The 17,801-nt window shown below is 46.5% G+C and overlaps 1 protein-coding gene across 1 annotated transcript; it reads left to right on the top strand.

Moving 5' to 3' along the window:
• Nucleotides 1-3,089: 3,089 nt before the first annotated feature.
• NR0B1 (nuclear receptor subfamily 0 group B member 1) lies at nucleotides 3,090-7,677 on the top strand. The gene is made up of 3 exons (XM_032426479.1): nucleotides 3,090-3,900; nucleotides 3,982-4,149; nucleotides 7,386-7,677. The coding sequence occupies exons 1-3, from the start codon at nucleotides 3,090-3,092 to the stop codon at nucleotides 7,628-7,630; spliced, it is 1,224 nt and encodes a 407-aa protein (XP_032282370.1). The 3' UTR covers nucleotides 7,631-7,677.
• The last annotated feature ends 10,124 nt before the right edge of the window (nucleotides 7,678-17,801 follow it).

Below are 17,801 nucleotides of genomic sequence, written 5' to 3'. Positions count from 1 at the left end.
GAAGAGTTTTAGAAATACCTTTGAATCACAGAGGGCTAGGGTACATATATTACAATAGTTTATAGCACTTTTTCTGGTTTCACAGGCGAAAAGCCTAACATAAGGTTAAGTGCTCTAAAAGTGAATGAATATAAACTTAAGGTGCTTTATATTTTCAGTGTAATGAAGAGGGCAGCAAACATTTCTCTCAAGGGCTATATTGAGAGAAAAAATAATAATAACCCTTGAATGACGAAGAACACGGTGTACCTGTTAACACAGGTTTATAGAATTTTGCCCATTTCGCAAGTGTGATGGCTGAAGTTAAGGGACTTGTTTTATCTTTAGAGTGGAAGAGGCCAGATTCAAAGCCATCTTTTGACTGTTAACTCCGTCCTCTTGTTACTTTCCCACAGTGCCTGTAACACTCTGAGTATCAAAAAAAGGCCTCCAGAAAGCTCAGTCCTGCAGAGTTTGCTAATTTCTCCTCCCTCCAGGGTAAATGTAGCAATAATTGTGTGGGAACGCTTGCCCTTGGTGCTGAAAGAACAAGCTATAGCCTTCTCCTCCTTTTCTAAAGGTACAGTTGGCCAACAAAGATGTTTGAGTACCTACTGTATGCCAGACATTGTTCTAGTTGCTGGGACACAGAGTGACTGACTCCTCGTCTTCTCGGGACTTTCACACTAGTAGGGGGAGACAATTGACAAGCATCAAATAATGAAACCAGTCAATCATATCAGATTCTGATAAATGTCAGGAAGAAAATAATATAGGATGACATAATAAAAAGTAACTCTCTCTGGCAACTTAAGGTGGGGACTGAAGTAGACCAAGTTTTTTCTGCAAGGCTGATAGCAGGGGTTCCTCAAGCAGGAAGATCACTGAGGTAGCAATCACAATACCCCAAATAGTAACTTGAATATGGCAAATGATGACATGGACAATGAAATAACATTTCCAAGATAAATTATTGTTGTGGACCAGATGACCCATGCAGTGCTTTGAGTCTGGGCCAAGATATGCGGGCATGCAGAAGAAAAAGAGACAGCTTCTGGGTGGAGACTGAGGGTGGGCTTCCCTAGGAGAGATGGAATAATGGCAGTGTGGGTCTAATATCACCTCCTAGCTCTGAAGTTATCCCACACCATATTAAAAGGTGGTGGGAATAATGGTTGATACATCCCCCCACTTGTCACGTACCAGGCAAACATTTTACAGGAGTAAATCCATATACAGGATCATCTCACAGATGCTGTTGCCCCACATTACAAGTAAGGAAAGTGAGGCACAGGTGGCTTAAGGAACTGTCCTGTGAAAAGCTAAATAATGTCCCCCCAATGATGTCCATATTCTAATACTCAGAACCTGTGAATATATTATCTCACACGGTAAGAGACCTTGCAGATGTAATTTAATTACAAATTTTGAGATGGGGAGATTATTCTGGATTATGTGGCTTTGCCCAAGGTAATTATAAGGGTCTTTAAAAGAGTGGGATCGGAGATGGAAACAGAGGTAAGAGTGATGTGGCCAGGAGCCAAGGAATACAGGCAGCTTGTAGATGCTGGAAAAGGCAAGAAAATAGATATTCCCCTGGAGCTTCCAGAAGGAAATGTCACCTTGATTTTAGCCCAGTGAAACTGATTTCAGACCGCTGGCCTAGGGAACTGTAACGTAATAAATTTGTGTCGCCGTAAGCCACTAGATTTGTGGTAATTTGTTATAGCACCAATAGGAAACCAATACATTGCCCAAGGCCACGGAGTTGCAAAGTGTCAGGACCAGAATTAAAATTGAGGCAATCTGGTGCCAGGGATGGAGATTTAACCTCTGTGTTGTAGGGTCTCTCACACACAGAATAAAATTTCAGGCTGAATGCAAATCAGTGTCTCATAGGTTTTCCTCTTATGCTCAGAATTTGAGAGCCCAGAGAAACTACAAAAGGAGAACGATAATCCTAGACCAGCTGGTATACATTAGTCTTCAGGCCTGGACCCACGAAATCCACTAAACAAACCTCCCATTTTAGAGATGAAGAATTTGAGGACTAAAGGGTTGTGATTTTGAAGTCAAGCAGCTGGTTGATGAAACAGTTAGTTACACAAGGGAGTAGGTGGTGATGTGGAAAGACCCACGGATCTCAGTCCCTGTAAAGAACTCAAGAAAGGAGGCTGTGTGGCAAGTGAGGATCAAAGGAGCCAGGCTTCCTGAAACCTGTGTTTCTCATTATTCAATTAGGAGGGGTGGGAGAAGAAATGTTAATTACACAACTACCCAAGGTAGTACCTCTAGAAGAATCCGAAGTTCTCACTGTAGCAAACTCTTAGCCCCTGTGATTATTATATCCCCAAATTATTAGCCACTTTTACATCCTGGTCACTCATGCTCTTTAGTACATAAAGTGGGTGCTCGTGAATATCAACTGAATTAAACAAAACGCTTATGACAGCATCCTAAAACCATTCCTTTTCAAAATTCAAAGTGCATGCAAATTCCCTGGGGACCATATTAAAATGCAGATTCAGAGTGAGAAGGTCTGGCTGGGAACAGAGATTAGGCATTTCTAGCAAGTTACCATGTAATGCTGATACCGCTAGTCCATGGTCTGTACTTTTCAAGTTCCCCGAAAATGAGACTTCCCTATCCATATGCAAAATATAAGTCATACAAAGTTTGATCACTTAATGAAAGTATTCAAAGATGGCACAAATAGATTTCCCTCCTTTTATTAGGCACCCCTGCCTTTCCAATAAAGGGAGCAAATTAGATGCCAGGTTTCAATGGAAAGAGTTGGAACACTGCCCCCAAATACCTGCTCCCTGCTCTCTGCTCTGTCTTCCAGAGGCAGGGAAGGGTGTAATGAGAAGAAAGAAGGAAGTGTTCAGGAGCTCCCGTGCCTCCGTCCCTCCTTCGTTCTCAGCCGTTAAGGCGGATCTGCCCCTTCTGAACCGCTGAGGTCAAGGGCGAACACACCGAAGCACAGCGCCGCGCCCCCCTCCGCGCCCTTGCCCTGGCGGAGACGGCCGACGCGCGTGCGTGCGTGCTTGGTATAAATAGATCCCAGGCGGCCGCCACCGGACAGAGCTGGGTTCCGGGCACCGCGGGCCATGGCGGGCGAGGACCACCAGTGGCAGGGCAGCATCCTCTACAACATGCTCATGAGCGCGAAGCAGACGCACGCGGCCCCGGAGGCCCCGGAGGCGCCCGAGGCGCGGCTGGGGGGCGCGTGCTGGGGCTGCTCGTGCGGCTCGGAGCCCCCGGTGGGCAGAGAGGAACTGTCTGCCGGGCGGACCATGGCGCTTCTGTACCGCTGCTGCTTTTGCGGTGAAGACCACCCTCGCCAAGGCAGCATCCTTTACAGCTTGCTCACGAGCGCGAAGCAGACGCACGTGGCGCCGCAAGCGCCCGAGGCGCGGCCGGGGGGCGCGTGGTGGGACCGCTCCTACGGCGCGCAGGGCCTGGGGGGCAGACGGCAGGTGCCGGGCGGGCCGGCAGTGGCCCTCCTGTACCGCTGCGGCTTTTGCGGGCAAGACCACCCGAGCCCGGGCAGCCTCCTCCACCACTTGCCCACGAGCGCAAAGCAGACGCACGGGGCTCCCGATGCGCAGCCCGCGGCCCCTTGGTGGGGCCCCCCGTGTGGCGCGCAGCGGCGGGTGGCCCTCAAGAGTCCACAGGTGGTCTGCGAGGCAGCCTCGGCCGGCCTGCTGAAGACGCTGCGCTTTGTCAAGTACTTACCCTGCTTCCAGGTGCTCCCTCTGGACCAGCAGCTGGTGCTGGTGCGCAACTGCTGGGCGCCGCTGCTCATGCTCGAGCTGGCCCAGGACCGCTTGAACTTTGAGACGGTAGACACCTCGGAGCCCAGCCTGCTGCAGAAGATCCTCACCACCAGGCGGCGGGAGACCGCGGGCGACGAGCCGTCGCCGCTGCCGCCGCTGCCGCCGCTGCCGCCGCTGCCGCCGCTGCCGCCGCTGCCGCCGCTGCCGCCGCTGCCGCCGCTGCCGCCGCTGCCGCCGCTGCCGCCGCCGTTGGTATCGCCGCCCGAGGCCGGGCGTTTGCCTTCGGCCGCTGAAGTCCAAGCCATCCAGTGCTTCCTTGCCAAGTGCTGGAGCCTGAACATCAGTACCAAGGAGTACGCCTACCTCAAGGGGACCGTGCTCTTTAACCCAGGTAAGGGCGCGGCCTCGGGCGCAGGCTTTTCTCTGTTCAGAAAAAATCCTGGGCAGTGCCTACCTGAAGGCGCAGGCACTGAAGAGTTCTCGGTGGTCGGGGGAGTGTCGGGGCACCGGCGAAGAATCACGGTAACTCCGCAGAGTTGGGGGAACTCCAGAAAGCCCTCCTCGTGGGTGGGCTGCTGCCAGACACTCAGCAGAGCGCAGGGGGATTGTTTGTTGAGGTTTACTGCTTCTCTCTCTACCTCTTTCTGCTACTAAGGAAAAGTTTGTGCCATCGAGGCACGGGGCTGGTCCTTCTCCTCTAGTCTTTTGAATCCAGTAGTATAGCTATAAAAAAAGTTTGTGTTCACTGCAAATTCTGCAACATGTCTTTCTGAGATGCAGTTCTGAAATTTACTAGAACCTTTTTGTTGGAGGAAATCTATTCAGGCTGGTAAGAAAGGAAACATTTGTTAAGGAGTCCTAGATCATCCCCCCCCCCCCAGGGGGGACACTGTCATGCAGGACACTGGACTTAGCCTTTCGTGGGTCTCCCTCTGAATGATCATGTTTATGGTCCTAAGCAGCTGGACTATGTCATCCTCCGAGTGTCTGTATCAGGGTACCAAGGGGGCAGGGAAAAAACACTAGGGACTGCGAGCGGGAGCACTGTCTGTTCGAGCTTGCAGAGACCCTAGGGACCTCCTAATCAAGCCCCTCTGCCCTTCACCCTTACTCCACCCCATTTCCAGATTAGGGAGCCTAGTCCCAAATGACTTTACTCCATAGTAATGGCCAGTGAGTCATGGAGCATGGCTCTCCTGGCCCCCAGGGGATGTCCACGGCAACACACTTCCAAGCTGGCTGTTAGGTCCAGCCAGATCATGAGAGAACATCTCCGTGGACCACCCAGCACTTTTTCTCGAGTATGTCCCATTACTAGAGTTGTCTTTGACCAGAATCCTTCCAAAAGGGTCACAAGCGGGCACAAAGTTTCCAGGCAGCTTGAGTTGGGATAGTTTGTATAATGCTCCCTCTACACCTTCTTTTCCGTAACACCAGAAGTCTCTGGTTATGTCCCTGCCTGCTGCCTAGCATTTTTTGAAAGGGTAGAGAGCAATATTTAATAGGATGATATTTCACTCAGAACTCACATTTCAAGACCTAGAGCCTTCAGCTCATCCCAGCGATCACTGTAGGTCAACTTTTGCTTATATCCTTGTTTTCCAAACTTGCCTGTCCATAGGGGGAGGGGGGCACTTGTTCAAAGTCTTACCAGGCTCCTCCCTGGAGGTCCTGATACGGTAGCTGTGGTCCAGGGTCTGTAAATCTGCATTTGTAGTGAGTGTCCAAGGTGGTTCTTAAGATCATTTGGAATACATGTCTTGCTCTTTCAGCCAGTGTTCTTAAACATCTCCCTTGGGCCTTGTTCTGTTGGAATACAAAACAAAGGCTGGGGCTCAGCTTCCAGAACTTTACATTCCACTAGTTTGCTTCTTTCCCTCCACCCTGCTTAGCATACTTTGGTCACACACATGCATCTCCCTTATTCTCTCTCTCTGCTTCTCTGAATCCTCTCACTGTGAATTTAATCAACTAAACTGAGTGTATTTTAAACACAAATGCACCTGCTAAGTGTGTGGCCTTTCTTTGATGTTGATCCTTTTGTTGTGTATCTTCTGATCTTTATGTGTAAACATTTTTTTTTTATTATTGTGGAGTCATCTCTCCACATTTTCTTTTTCCCGAATTTACTTTATGGGCCTGCCTTTTACCAGGGGATTGGAGGGGGGCAATGGTAAAGGAGGGTGTGTTTTGAAAGCAGAGGAAAGGGACAGGGAGTTCACAAGATGACATTTTAAGGAGCCATGAATCCAGACTAGAGGAACTTCAAATTCCTGGTGGAGATTGATGCAAGCCTCCTCTTCCCCTCATCAATGGAATTCAAACGATAAAATGGGGTCTCAAGTCTGGATAATGAGTGTAGGTAGTAGGGGATTGTTAATGTGTGGAGCGGGGTAATCAGAAATGGAATATGGAGCACAGATGTGGCCTAATTTCCTTCTCCTTTTATTAGACCTATTTGCCTATGATAGGAATGACTCGCCTGTTCCCATTACTATTTTTTAAAGAACGTAGGCTGGTCCTGCTACTTTGTTGGTCACCATGGTGCTTTTAAAATACTTTACTGCTGGATTCTGTAGGAAAGGGAAGGAAAACGATTGCCATCATCACTGACATCCCTTAAACAGCACTGTAAAATTGGTAATTGTTTAAATACAAGTTAAAGAACTTTACAGTAGTATTACTGTCCTGCAGGATCAAAGAACTTTTAAAAGCAGCCTCCCCTTAACACCTTCTTTATAAAACTTACAGGCACATTATGTTTCCTACATTGTAGTTCATTCACTTTTAGTAGGGTTATCACATAATACTGCAAGAAGGTCAGGCATTCCTTGTTTGAAAAGTTACTTTTGAACCATGTTGAAATTGATGATGTTTACAGGTTTACTTTTTAACACCTGTAAGACAGTGCTTTTAAAGACCTCTTTAGTATTTTTTAAAAGATGCTTTTGCAATATTTATTAAAATCAGTTTCTAAAAAAATTCTTCCCCAATACAGAAACCATGGTACAATGAGCTAAATGGCCAGTGTTATCTCTTAAATTACTCTGGAACTCAAAACTACAATCAGCCTGTCGGCAGACAGTTATAATGAGACTCATGAGTCACTGCGGCTGTGAAGTTTGCCCCCATCAGCTGGGCAATCATGGTATTGGTGGGAAATTCAAGGGAGGACGGTGAAATATTTGTCATCTGGCAAAACCTGTAGTCATTCTACAATGGCCTGTTTCCCATAGGTAAAAGGTCAAGTGCTCACTTCTTGAAATAATCTTAATGAATGTCTTCCTATTTCTACAGTGAACTGGAGCCGTACTTCATTAAATGATACTCTACTGTCACAGTGAATAAATGTGCATGTGCTGGCTCAGGGCCAGCAGTTTTTACATGTGAGGATACAAACACAGTGACTATAAAATGACTAGATGATATTTCATTCTCAGAAGCATTGCTTCTGAAAACTTAGAATGGGTTTGGCATTTTGTCCTTGTTCCAGAAAGCCCTTTTAAGCAGGGAGCTTGAACTCTTGTTTAATGTGGGAAGGGGCAGAAATGGACATATCTAAATGAGCTAAGGATGCCGAGTGAGCTGTTCACAATAAAGAGACTCTTCTCCCTTTTTCTCCTCCAGGCCTGCCAGGTCTTCACTGCGTGAAGTACATTCAGGGACTTCAGTGGGGAACTCAGCAGATCCTCACGGACCACATCAGGATGACACACAGGAAGCCGGAGGCCAGGTTCGCCGAACTGAACAGTGCCCTCTTCCTGCTGAGATTCATCAATGCCAGTGTCATCGTGGAACTGTTCTTCAGGCCCGTCATTGGTTCCGTCAGCATGGATGATATGATCCTGGAGATGCTCTGTGCGAGGTTATGAAGGCGTGGGGGCCACACAGGTGCAGTTGACCATGTAAGAAAAAGCAGTCACAGGCAGAAGAGTGTTTTAAAAAAATGACAAATAAACTTTCTTATTTTTATATGCATACTTTTGTGTTCAATTAAAGAAGAACTTTAGTGGTAGACAATTAGCAAATCCTCTGATCTGTACAGTTTCATGGTGGAGAAACATGTGCCAGCAGGTAACACATCTCTGTACATCTCCAAGGAAAGAGCAGATGACTGCTCTAATAAGCTATTATCAGACCTTTAGTGACTCTCCACTGAACCTGCTAAAATCACGTTTGTAATATTAAATTATAATAAATGTTATGATATTGACTATTAACTAGATTGTAAAAAATTTCAGAGCTTAAGCAAGGCTTCAAAAAATATAAAAAACCTAGTGAACATAAACAGACATTAAGTTATCTTTGTAAGTGGCATCAGGACATTTAATATTATTGCATGCCAGGATTGGCGAGGGTTGACTCGGCTCTATCTTCACTTCCACTTCCCGTATGGAAGATGGTCCTTGGAGCAACTGGAGTTAAGTGGCAATCTTTGATCACAGAAACACCTGAAAGCCAGATTTTTCAGAAATTTAGTCTGAGACTTGATACAATAAATAAAGTTCAACAAGCAGCTTCTATAAAGGGGCATTGTAGTTGGAGAAAGCTCAACATTGTTATAAACTCCTAGTGGTATCTCAGCCTTAAGATACATATGTAACTATCACACTGAAGAAGCATCCTATAAAATCATAAAGTGACTTTATTGTTGACTCTTGCTGCCCCAGTACATGTAATCTGTAGAACCAGTTCTTCCTTCTCCCTGGATAAAGCTTAAGGCACTAAATGTTTATTCACTTATAGGTACGAAATTGCCCATTAGTGATTAATACATCTAAGCCCAGGGTAGTAACCCAAAGCAGGCAGTCTTCAACTTAAGTGCAGACCCCTTTGGCAGTCTGGTAAATGCCTGGACATCTGAGAATCAAGGCTCTCAGAATAATGCAGCAAATAAAATACTCAGGATTACAAAGGATATGAATTATGTCAAAATATAACAGTAAAAATGTCAAATTTTAAAAATAGTTTAAAATGTATAATGTATATGCTTCCTTATCAATACATTAAGTAAACTGGTGGCAGGTGCAGTCATCAATATAATTGAAATTTCAAAATAATCTACAACATCTACAGTATGATAAGAAAATGCAACATTTCCATTGGTGACTGTATTGGGAGACCCCCAAGGTCACCACCCCATTCAGATTTGCTAGAAGCTCTCACGGACACAGCATACAGTTGTGTTCAGGGCTAAGACTTGTTATAGTGATAAGGATACATAGCCTGATCATAAGGGGGAAAAGCACAGGCAGCGTCTGGAGGAATCTATGTGTCCATGCACAAGCTGCTATTTGCTCTCCCCCTCCCATGAGGGATCATGCAGAGCACACATTCTTCCTCAGCGAAGAAAATGCAGCACCATGTATGTGATATTTCTGCCCAGGGAGGTTGAGACTCAGTGCAGGCTTTTAATTGGGGGCTGCTCACATAGACACCTTTCACCAACCACGTACCAAAATTCCAAACACAGAGAAAGAAAGCAAATGCTCGGTATAAACCCCACTGTTTTCACATTCTAGGCCCAGTGAGTCACTCTTACGAGTTAGGGAAGGGCAGGAACACTCCCCAAAGGAAGGTTCCCAGATGTCAGCCAAGGGTTGGCCTTGCAAGGAGGCCGATCTAATGATAGCTGTCTCACTCTTGCTATGCTAACTCGTCTGCACAACCCACTCGCTAGGCCCATGGCCAAGGAGTCTTTACAGCCCTTGCAGTAGGACTCCACCCAACAGGCTGAGGCCAACCTACAGTATTGATCTCACATACACCTTTTGGGGGTTCTGGACTTAGACAGTTAAAACACAGACCATGAGCCATAAAGCTCTGTCTTACAAAGCCAGGTGGCTTCCTTCATCACTTCCTGTATGAACCTTTTTGTTTTGTTTTAATCTGGCCTGAGGGATCAGTTCTGGCCCAGCACAGCCTGGCAAGTAAGATGAAGCTGTCCCCAAGCCTTCCAGGGGCTGAGGCAGTGTATGATGGTCAGGGCACACATCCAAGAAATACAGTCCCCGAAGGTACATGTGTCCCCGGACACAAAGAGTTTACAAAGTTCGGGCACCCCACGCAGGCCAGGCGTTGGTCATGCACTACACGCCAACGGGGCCCCCAGTGTGGCTTCCCTGTGTGGTTCCTCCCGCCCCAGGGTTCTCAGTGGTGCCCTGCAGACGAAGTGCCTGAGGGGGTCAGTTCCGAGGAGCTCTGTCAGCAACGCTAGTCCGTGGCCTGCTCGTGGAGGCGCTCTGCCGGGACCGGGCAGGAGCCCCAGCGCAGCGGCACACTGTCGCATGCGGCCTGGGCTTGGCCGTCCTCCGAAGAGCTCAGGGCAGCTGTGGCACAGGCAGCACGCTTTCCTTCGGGGAGCAGTTCTGGAAAACCAAGATCATGAAGGCCCCCCCCCACCCCATGCCTCCCCATATACCCAGGTTTTGTTGTTGCAACATCAGTGTGTCCCACTCACTAATCCTAGCTTTACAATTTCTCCTAATCATTTTTTTCCCCAGACATTTCATCGGGAAGGGTTGTGTGTGAGAGGGACACAAGCATTTTCACAGGATAACGTTTTCATACTACTTAACCAGAAAGACACATCATATTCAAGAACTGGCCAGGGCAAAGAAATGGTCAGGGTGAAATCCTGAGTTTTCAATATTTTTTAAAAATGGGTTTACGTAACCCCTCCTCTCCCCAGACCTCTTGTCCTGATCATTTTTCCGGTGAGCAGCCTAGAGAAGATCAGTCCCTTTCTGGAGAGAGCTGCCCTGCCCCATCCAGCTGCCTTACCAAGGTGTGTACAGCGGGAGAAAGGTCACGCGGTAGAGGCGGGCCGTCAAGCCGCTGCTGCAAATCACAACCGATCTGGAAAGCAGAACACAGCCAGCAGCAGTGACACATCCCGCCCCCCCCCCCAGGGGTTCCAGAATGTGGTCAGAGGTGGGCAGGGGGGCACACTCCCCCAGGGTGCAGCTTTCAACAGGAATCACAGGTTCGGAACGCAGTCAGGCTCCTCATCAGAAACATGGAGTCCTTCTGCAGCTACATTTTATATGGTCTCATTCGAGAACAAGCCCTTTCCTTAGACATCCACAAGTGACCTAGCTGGTCCAGCCAGCAGCCACCACATTTTCAAAACTACGACCCCGTAGAGGGGGCTCCTAACTTGCCGGCAGTCCCAGAGTCTGACTTCTGTTCCTCGAGCTTGTGTCTGCTCAGTCGCTGGCACGGAAACAACCCAGGGCGGGGGGGTATCAGGTTTCAACTTAGAGTCAGGTCCAGAAAAACAGCATCTGGGAAGTCAGTAAATCAAAAAGCCAGCAGCTTTTGCACAGGAGCAACAAAGCTGAGACACTGTAGGGCCAGGTGCCTGTGTTCCAAGTCCAAGCGACAAGCCAAGCTTTTCCACGCACTTTTTCCTTCTCAGTCTTAGGGTCCAAATTGCCCCATGCAAAAATGTGCACACCAGGGGCCAAAAAATCATCAGCTCCCGAGGGTCAGAAATCTGATTTTTTCAAGAACTCATTAGCAAAATAATGCTTTATAAAATTTCCAAAGTGTATCTTCATCTGGACATTGGCTCCTTTTCTCTTGAGACTCCAATAGGCAAAACCCTAACAGAAATTCATCAATTACAGAGACCTGTTTCCAATATTAAGAGTTTAAATTTCAATCCGCCCACCTGTGACAACAAGCAAGGGAGCTGTGTCCCATTTACACTTTTTTTTGCAGCTTTCCCTGGTTGAGATGACCCCTCCAGCATTTATGAAATTGAAAGCATGTAACATTCTCCATTATTTTTGTATCATATATCCAGATGCAATAGCCACAAAATGCAAAGCTGTGATTTAAAATTCCTTTTTTTTTTATTACAAGTTTATGCAAACCCCTAGCAGTAAATTCCCCATTTCCAGGGTTCACAGGAGAACCCAAGAGGACTGCGGGGTCGCTGGGGACGGCTGCAGTAGCGGCGGCAAGGCTGAAAAAAATGGCTACTTTTTTTTTTTCTCTCTTTCTTTTTCCCTCTGGTTTATCTAAAGCCTTGCTCCAGCCTCTTTTCCTCCCCCTTAGAGGAGAGAGCAACCACAAACTAATGTTTATGTTTGGGCCCTTTCTCTCCCTGCCCAGAGGAAGGAGAGAGACAAATCATCACCCGGGCTGTGGTGGCTTTTCCCTCACCGCATGGGCCTTAGCCTGCGTGGCCCCAGATAGCTGGGGGGTCCATCGAGCCCCCTCTCCTAGGAATGGATTATTTTGACATTGCATCAGTAACTTTTGCCTCTGATCACAAGCAGCACTGCTTCATACCATGGAAAGTGACTCCACAGCCACCCACCTACCAGGGGCTCCTCGTTCCCTGCCCCCGCCCCGTTCCCCAAAATAACACTGTGGCTGTCTTTCAGTGAGTTAGCAAATTCCACCACTGTGTTGGAAGTCCCCAAGACTACCCCACATGCAAATATTTCGCTAGGTGGTCTCACAGCCCTTACCGTAGCTGTGATTACAGCTACGATGAGTTATGGTGATGCAGTGAAGATACACAGAACAGAAAGGAAAAAGACACAGGTGGAGTCTGGGGGAATCCTCATGCAGGCTTCCTTACGATTGCTCCCCCCCCGAGAGGTCATCCAGGGTGCACTCTTCCCCCTTCCCCCGCCTTCCCCACCAAACAAAAATGAGCAACATGCGTACAATGCTTCTTCCCAGGGGAGCCCATGGGACGACTCAGCGCCCAGGGTTTTTACTAGGGGCTGGTCACATAAGCACCACCTACCTAGCAGGTACCAGAACTCCAGACTCCCAGCAGGAAAGCAGGTGCTCCCCATAAGCCACATGGCCAGCACAATCTAGGCCCAGAGAACCACCCATATCACTCAGCGCAGGGTGGGAATTCTCCTGAAATTATAGTTCCTAGGTTTAGTCAGGGGTCAGCCTTGCCGGCAGGCCTTTCTAACGATAATGCTCCCAGGCTTGTTAGGTTAATTTATTTCTGCACATCTAATGCTAATACTTCTGTGTGGTGTTACATTCATTCATAATTAAAGGAGAGGCTAAATTTCAGTGAGAGGTTAATGAAAATAGCTATGCAACTATTTTCACCCCATTCAAGTTCACTGAACCCCCAATTTCCATCCACCAGATCCTTGAAGAGGGGGAAAGTCCACCAATGACTGGCTCAGAACCAGTGAAAGCTGACAGCTCATTTTTTCCCAGTCTGAGGCTTTCCCAAGTTCACTGCCTGCACTTTGTAGTTCTAGTCCTACCTCCGTATTTGCTGAGGACCACAGGCTTGGAAGACATCAACGAGGAAGAGGAAGAGGAAACCGAAGAGTTCTCACCTGGCTGATGCCAATCCTACAGTTTTCTCTGGCCACAGCAGATGTTTCAAGTTGACTCTCCTGTGGGTATTTACAGAGATTATTTGGAAAACTTTCTCCATATTTCCCACAATCCTGATCTCTTTGGATCCCTTTCCTACAGCTACTTCTGTATTCCTTCCAGTTTTGCTTCTCCTTCTTCAGTCCCCAGATGGCTAGCTCTCTTTCCAGCTCCTTCTACTGAGTCTTTCCACCCCACTGGGCAACCCTTTCCACCCCACTAGGACGTAAGATAACCTATGGCAGCATGCCTGCGATCCCTCCCTTCCCCCTCTGGAAGGGAAACTCATTTTTTGCTTTGGCGAGCTTTGGGAGTGTGGCTGCCCAACCCAGCCACCTGTTCTGTCCTCTGCTCGTCTGTGTTCTACGTAGCCTCTCTGTTGCCCTTAGATTTCCTGGGGAGAGTCAGCCACTGATCCGTGATGTTCCCTAAACTGCAGTGGATACCGATGAGCTCTACAAGTCACCTCCTTAAAGTCCTTTTGTTGGCTTGAGTCACTCCAACTTTGGGGTACCCTCAGCACACGAACTGCTCCCCCAAACATTCCTTTTGCCTTCCCAATTTCCATACTTTGATGTGGGCGAGGGATTAAGAATCACATAAACTTGACGCTTCCTGCATTGTGATTTTATTTTTTTAATTTTATTTTATTATGTTATGTTAGTCACCATACAATACATCACCAGTTTTTGATGTGGTGATCCACGATTCATTGTTTTCGTACAATACCCAGTGCTCCATGCAGTACATGCCCTCCTTAATACCCATCACCAGGGGCGCCTGGGTGGCTCAGTCGTTAAGCGTCTGCCTTCGGCTCAGGTCATGGTCCCAGGGTCCTGGGATCGAGCCCCACATCGGGCTCCCCGCTCAGCGGGAAGCCTGCTTCTCTCTCTCCCACTCCCCCTGATTGTGTTCCCTCTCTCACTGTGTCTCTATCAAATAAATAAATAAAATCTTTAAAAAAAAAAAATACCCATCACCAGGCTAACACATCCCCCCACCCCCCCTCCCCTCTAGAACCCTCAGTTTGTTTCTCAGAGTCCATAGTCTCTCATGGTTCATCTCTCCTTCCGATTTCCCCCGCTTCATTTTTCCCTTCCTTTTCCTAATGTCCTCCGTGCTATTCCTTATGTTCCAAAAATAAGTGAAACTCACTCAGCTTCTTGTTCTCTTTGTGCCTCCGCAGAAACTGGCACCAGAGTCCGCTTTTAACACCCAGCTACTAATGTGCATTCATTCATGTTCTTTTCCTCCGCAGTTGAACCTACGATTAGCATGTGAGTCCACTGAGGGTCTTTTGTTGGCATAAAGCATGATTTCAATCTTCGTCTCAATTGCATTAGATTTGATCTTTACCACCTTCTCTTTTGTTTTCCCTTTTAAAATTCTTTTTCTTATAAAATTATAAGGGCAAAGTGCAAGAATCTATTTAAATGTTTCACAAACACTGCTATGGGTACGGAGGTGGCAAAACTGGAGAAATGTGACTGTTGGCTGGCAAGCAGCACTGTCCTGAGAAAGCTCCAAACATTCTCTCATCAGGTGATGGATGAAAGTCCACATTCAGCACAAGAAAAGCAGTCTGGGGTTCCAGGGTATCCTTCACAGAGGTGCTGATATTACGTGTAAAGATTAGTTTGGTTTACAATATTCTGCTTGCAACTGCTAACACATCCGAGAGGTTCACACCTTAGACACAATTACTAAGTGACATTTCCTTCCTTTTGAATAATACTGATCGCTAAGAAGAGGTGCACTGAATAAACGGGAGTTTGTCTCTGCTGAGGAAGAAGAGAATTTTTGGATTGATCTTCTTAAGGAATTCCCATCTGAATATAAGAGGTTGGTAGAATGATGGCGGGGGGCGGGGGCACATGGGAGGGCCTGACAATAGGTAGAAGAAGGTCTTTGGATAGAAGCCATCAGCACCTAACTGCCTACTTAGAAATTCTCGTGGGTGGCTGCAGTGACCCCCCTCTTTTGCTGCCCTCTTTTCCCACCATTGGTTGGTGGTGCCCCCATTTTGACACAGTTTTGTACTGCAGTTAGGTGAAACCGGGCCACTGATGTGAGGGGGAGTGACAGACTACTCCAAAGAGAAAAAAAAATCCATATATATTTTCTACAGAAAACAGAATGTAAAAATAGGTAGAACCGAAGTAGAAAGGTAATAAATAGCAGAGGATGGGTGGCAAAATAAGCAGGAAAAAGGGAAATTTGTAATTTACAATGAATGTGAGATTTACCTAAAATAGTCTATACTGTTACATTGTTTGTTTCACTCCTACTATATGGATGCAAACAACCTCAGTATATTTCAAATAAAAAAGCTAAAATGTATTGTACCAAGCTCTGTTTTGAGTACTTTGCAGGGAGTATATGTTTCAATCCTTACAATAGCTCCAGAAGCTAACTACTATCCCAGCTAAGTAAGTCAGGGCTCGGCAACTGGGTCTCCTGCACTGGACCTCATCACTAGCAGAAGGCACGGCGGGAATAGGAAGCTGGTCCTGGAGGATGAGTGCATCTCAGGGCCCATCACTATAGCGTCTGGCCTCCAGTTTGGCTGCGGAAGTGAGATACAAGGAAGTATATCTGCCACACTTTGTGGAATCCATCCAACACAGCTCATTTTATTTTTTTTTTTAAGATTTTATTTATTTGAGAGAGAGAGAGCACAAGTAGGCAGAGTGGCAGGCAGATGGAGAGGGAGAAGCAGGCTCTCCGCTGAGCAGGGAGCCGGATGTGGGGCTCGATCCCAGGACCCTGGGATCATGACCTGAGCCGAAGGCAGCTGCTTAACGGACTGAGCCACCCAGGCGCCCCAGAACACACCTCATTTTAAAATCCAGATAACTAAGACTACTTTCGGTTTTTGACTGTTGGCAAACCTGATGGTTCCTCTCTTGCTGTTAGAGAGTTATAATGGATAGATTTTCCAAAACAGAGATTGGGACCCAAGGTTTGACAAAGAGAGTTTCATGTTTATGTGAAAAATCTTACAAAGATATAAAATGCCCAATGCATTTAATTATATGTTTAACAAATCACCTTCATTGAAAAGAAAAATAAAGTCATATGAAATACAGTCCACGTGGAAAATACCAAACATATGGTTCTGGAAAACATACTTCTTTCCTCTACAGCCACATCTTTTTGGTGCTCTTGGGTCCAGTATTTACCCTTACTCATTTTGTCTCGATCCTTGTTTAGCTAAGGACTTTGAAGCCATTTCATGCTTCAGTGCAGAAAGGTAATTAATGTTGGGATTTTGATATTTAAAAACACACGTAGAGGATTTAATAACATTGATGTAATTACAATGCTTTAAGTGGTTATTTTTTTCTTACCTACACAAAGTAACTGTAATAGAGTCTGATGCTACTATTATCATTGCTCTTTAAATTATAAACAAGGGAATTGCCAATGTGGAAAATGTATCCTAATTCAAATTAGGCATAACATGTAGAATAGTAAAACACAGGGAACCTTGCTTCTCTCATTTCCTTTCTTTCCAATATAAAATAAAAATGATTACTTTTAATTAGCCCCAAACCCACTCATACATATATCTGGTTAAATACTGTGAATTGTTTATTTGGCGGTCTTATAGCAGACAACATTTATTTATTTATTTTAAAGATTTTATTTATTTGAGAGAGCGAGAATGAGAGAGAGAGAGAGCGTGCACATGAGAGGGGGAAGGGTCAGAGGGAGCAGCAGACTCCCTGCTGAGCAGGGAGCCTGATGTGGGACTCGATCCCGGGACTCCAGGATCATGACCTGAGCTGAAGGCAGTCGCTTAACGGACTGAGCCACCCAGGCGCCCCCAGCAGACAACATTTAAACAATGGATGAATGATAAATCCTGTCTAATCAATTGGATGACTGGTTGCACCTGCGGGTTCCATGACTAACTTGAGAATGGCATTTCTCACTCGCCATACCAAAAAAAAAACCCAAAAAACAAAAAAACCAAAAAAACCAAAAACAAAAACCCACCAAAATGAAACTAAATCCTCTGGTTTATAGACAGTTTCATTATTTAGTTTTATAATTGCTAACACAGTATTATGGGGTCTGCATGCAGACTACAGATTCTTGGGTATGAACTGGATCACTTTTAAGAGGCAAGGCACATTCACTTCATTGCAATGCACACCACTCCTCGTGGTTGTGTGTGTGTGTGTGTGTGTATCCTATTTTCACTCATTTGGGTTATCTGCTGGGCTTCTAGGATCATGTGAGCTTATTACTCTTGATTGAGATGATGAAAGAAACCATCTAAATGTGATATTGGCCATTATGTTAAAAAATAAAACCTTGGATACCTAAGCATATGTGTGAATGCCCCAATTATTCATTTCTTGACTCTCAGCCCCAAAGCCTCCAGTTTTGGCCTTGCTTTGTGATATGAGAGGCACACCCTGTAAACATGCGTCTTCGCCAGTGGTGCACGGTTGGGTTCAGTGATAGAGGAAGTTGAAGGGACACTGTCAGGCAGTAGCATGGAAGACACTATCCTTCCAGGTATTCCTGGTCATTCAGCACAGGAGCTTAGCAGACCTCCGGATCAGCGCCAGCCGGCCACACCCTCACTGTGGCACCAGCTGGGATCTGTGTCCTCCCGCAAGTTTCCTCCATCCTGGAGGGTGCCTGTTCTGCCCTCTT

This window comes from Phoca vitulina, unplaced genomic scaffold, assembly GCF_004348235.1.
Source record: "Phoca vitulina isolate PV1807 unplaced genomic scaffold, GSC_HSeal_1.0 scaffold35, whole genome shotgun sequence".
NCBI lineage: Eukaryota > Metazoa > Chordata > Mammalia > Carnivora > Phocidae > Phoca > Phoca vitulina.
Note: the sequence above shows the minus strand (reverse complement) of the source record. Positions and strands in the feature narration are given on the sequence as shown.

Coding starts and splice junctions, on each gene's coding strand:
- NR0B1 (XM_032426479.1), top strand. CDS start 3,090: ATGGCGGGCGAGGACCACCAGTGGCAGGGCAGCATCCTCTACAACATG. Junction 3,901..3,981: donor GACCGCGGGCGACGAGCCGT/CGCCGCTGCCGC, acceptor TGCCGCCGCTGC/CGCCGCTGCCGCCGCTGCCG. Junction 4,150..7,385: donor GACCGTGCTCTTTAACCCAG/GTAAGGGCGCGG, acceptor TTTCTCCTCCAG/GCCTGCCAGGTCTTCACTGC.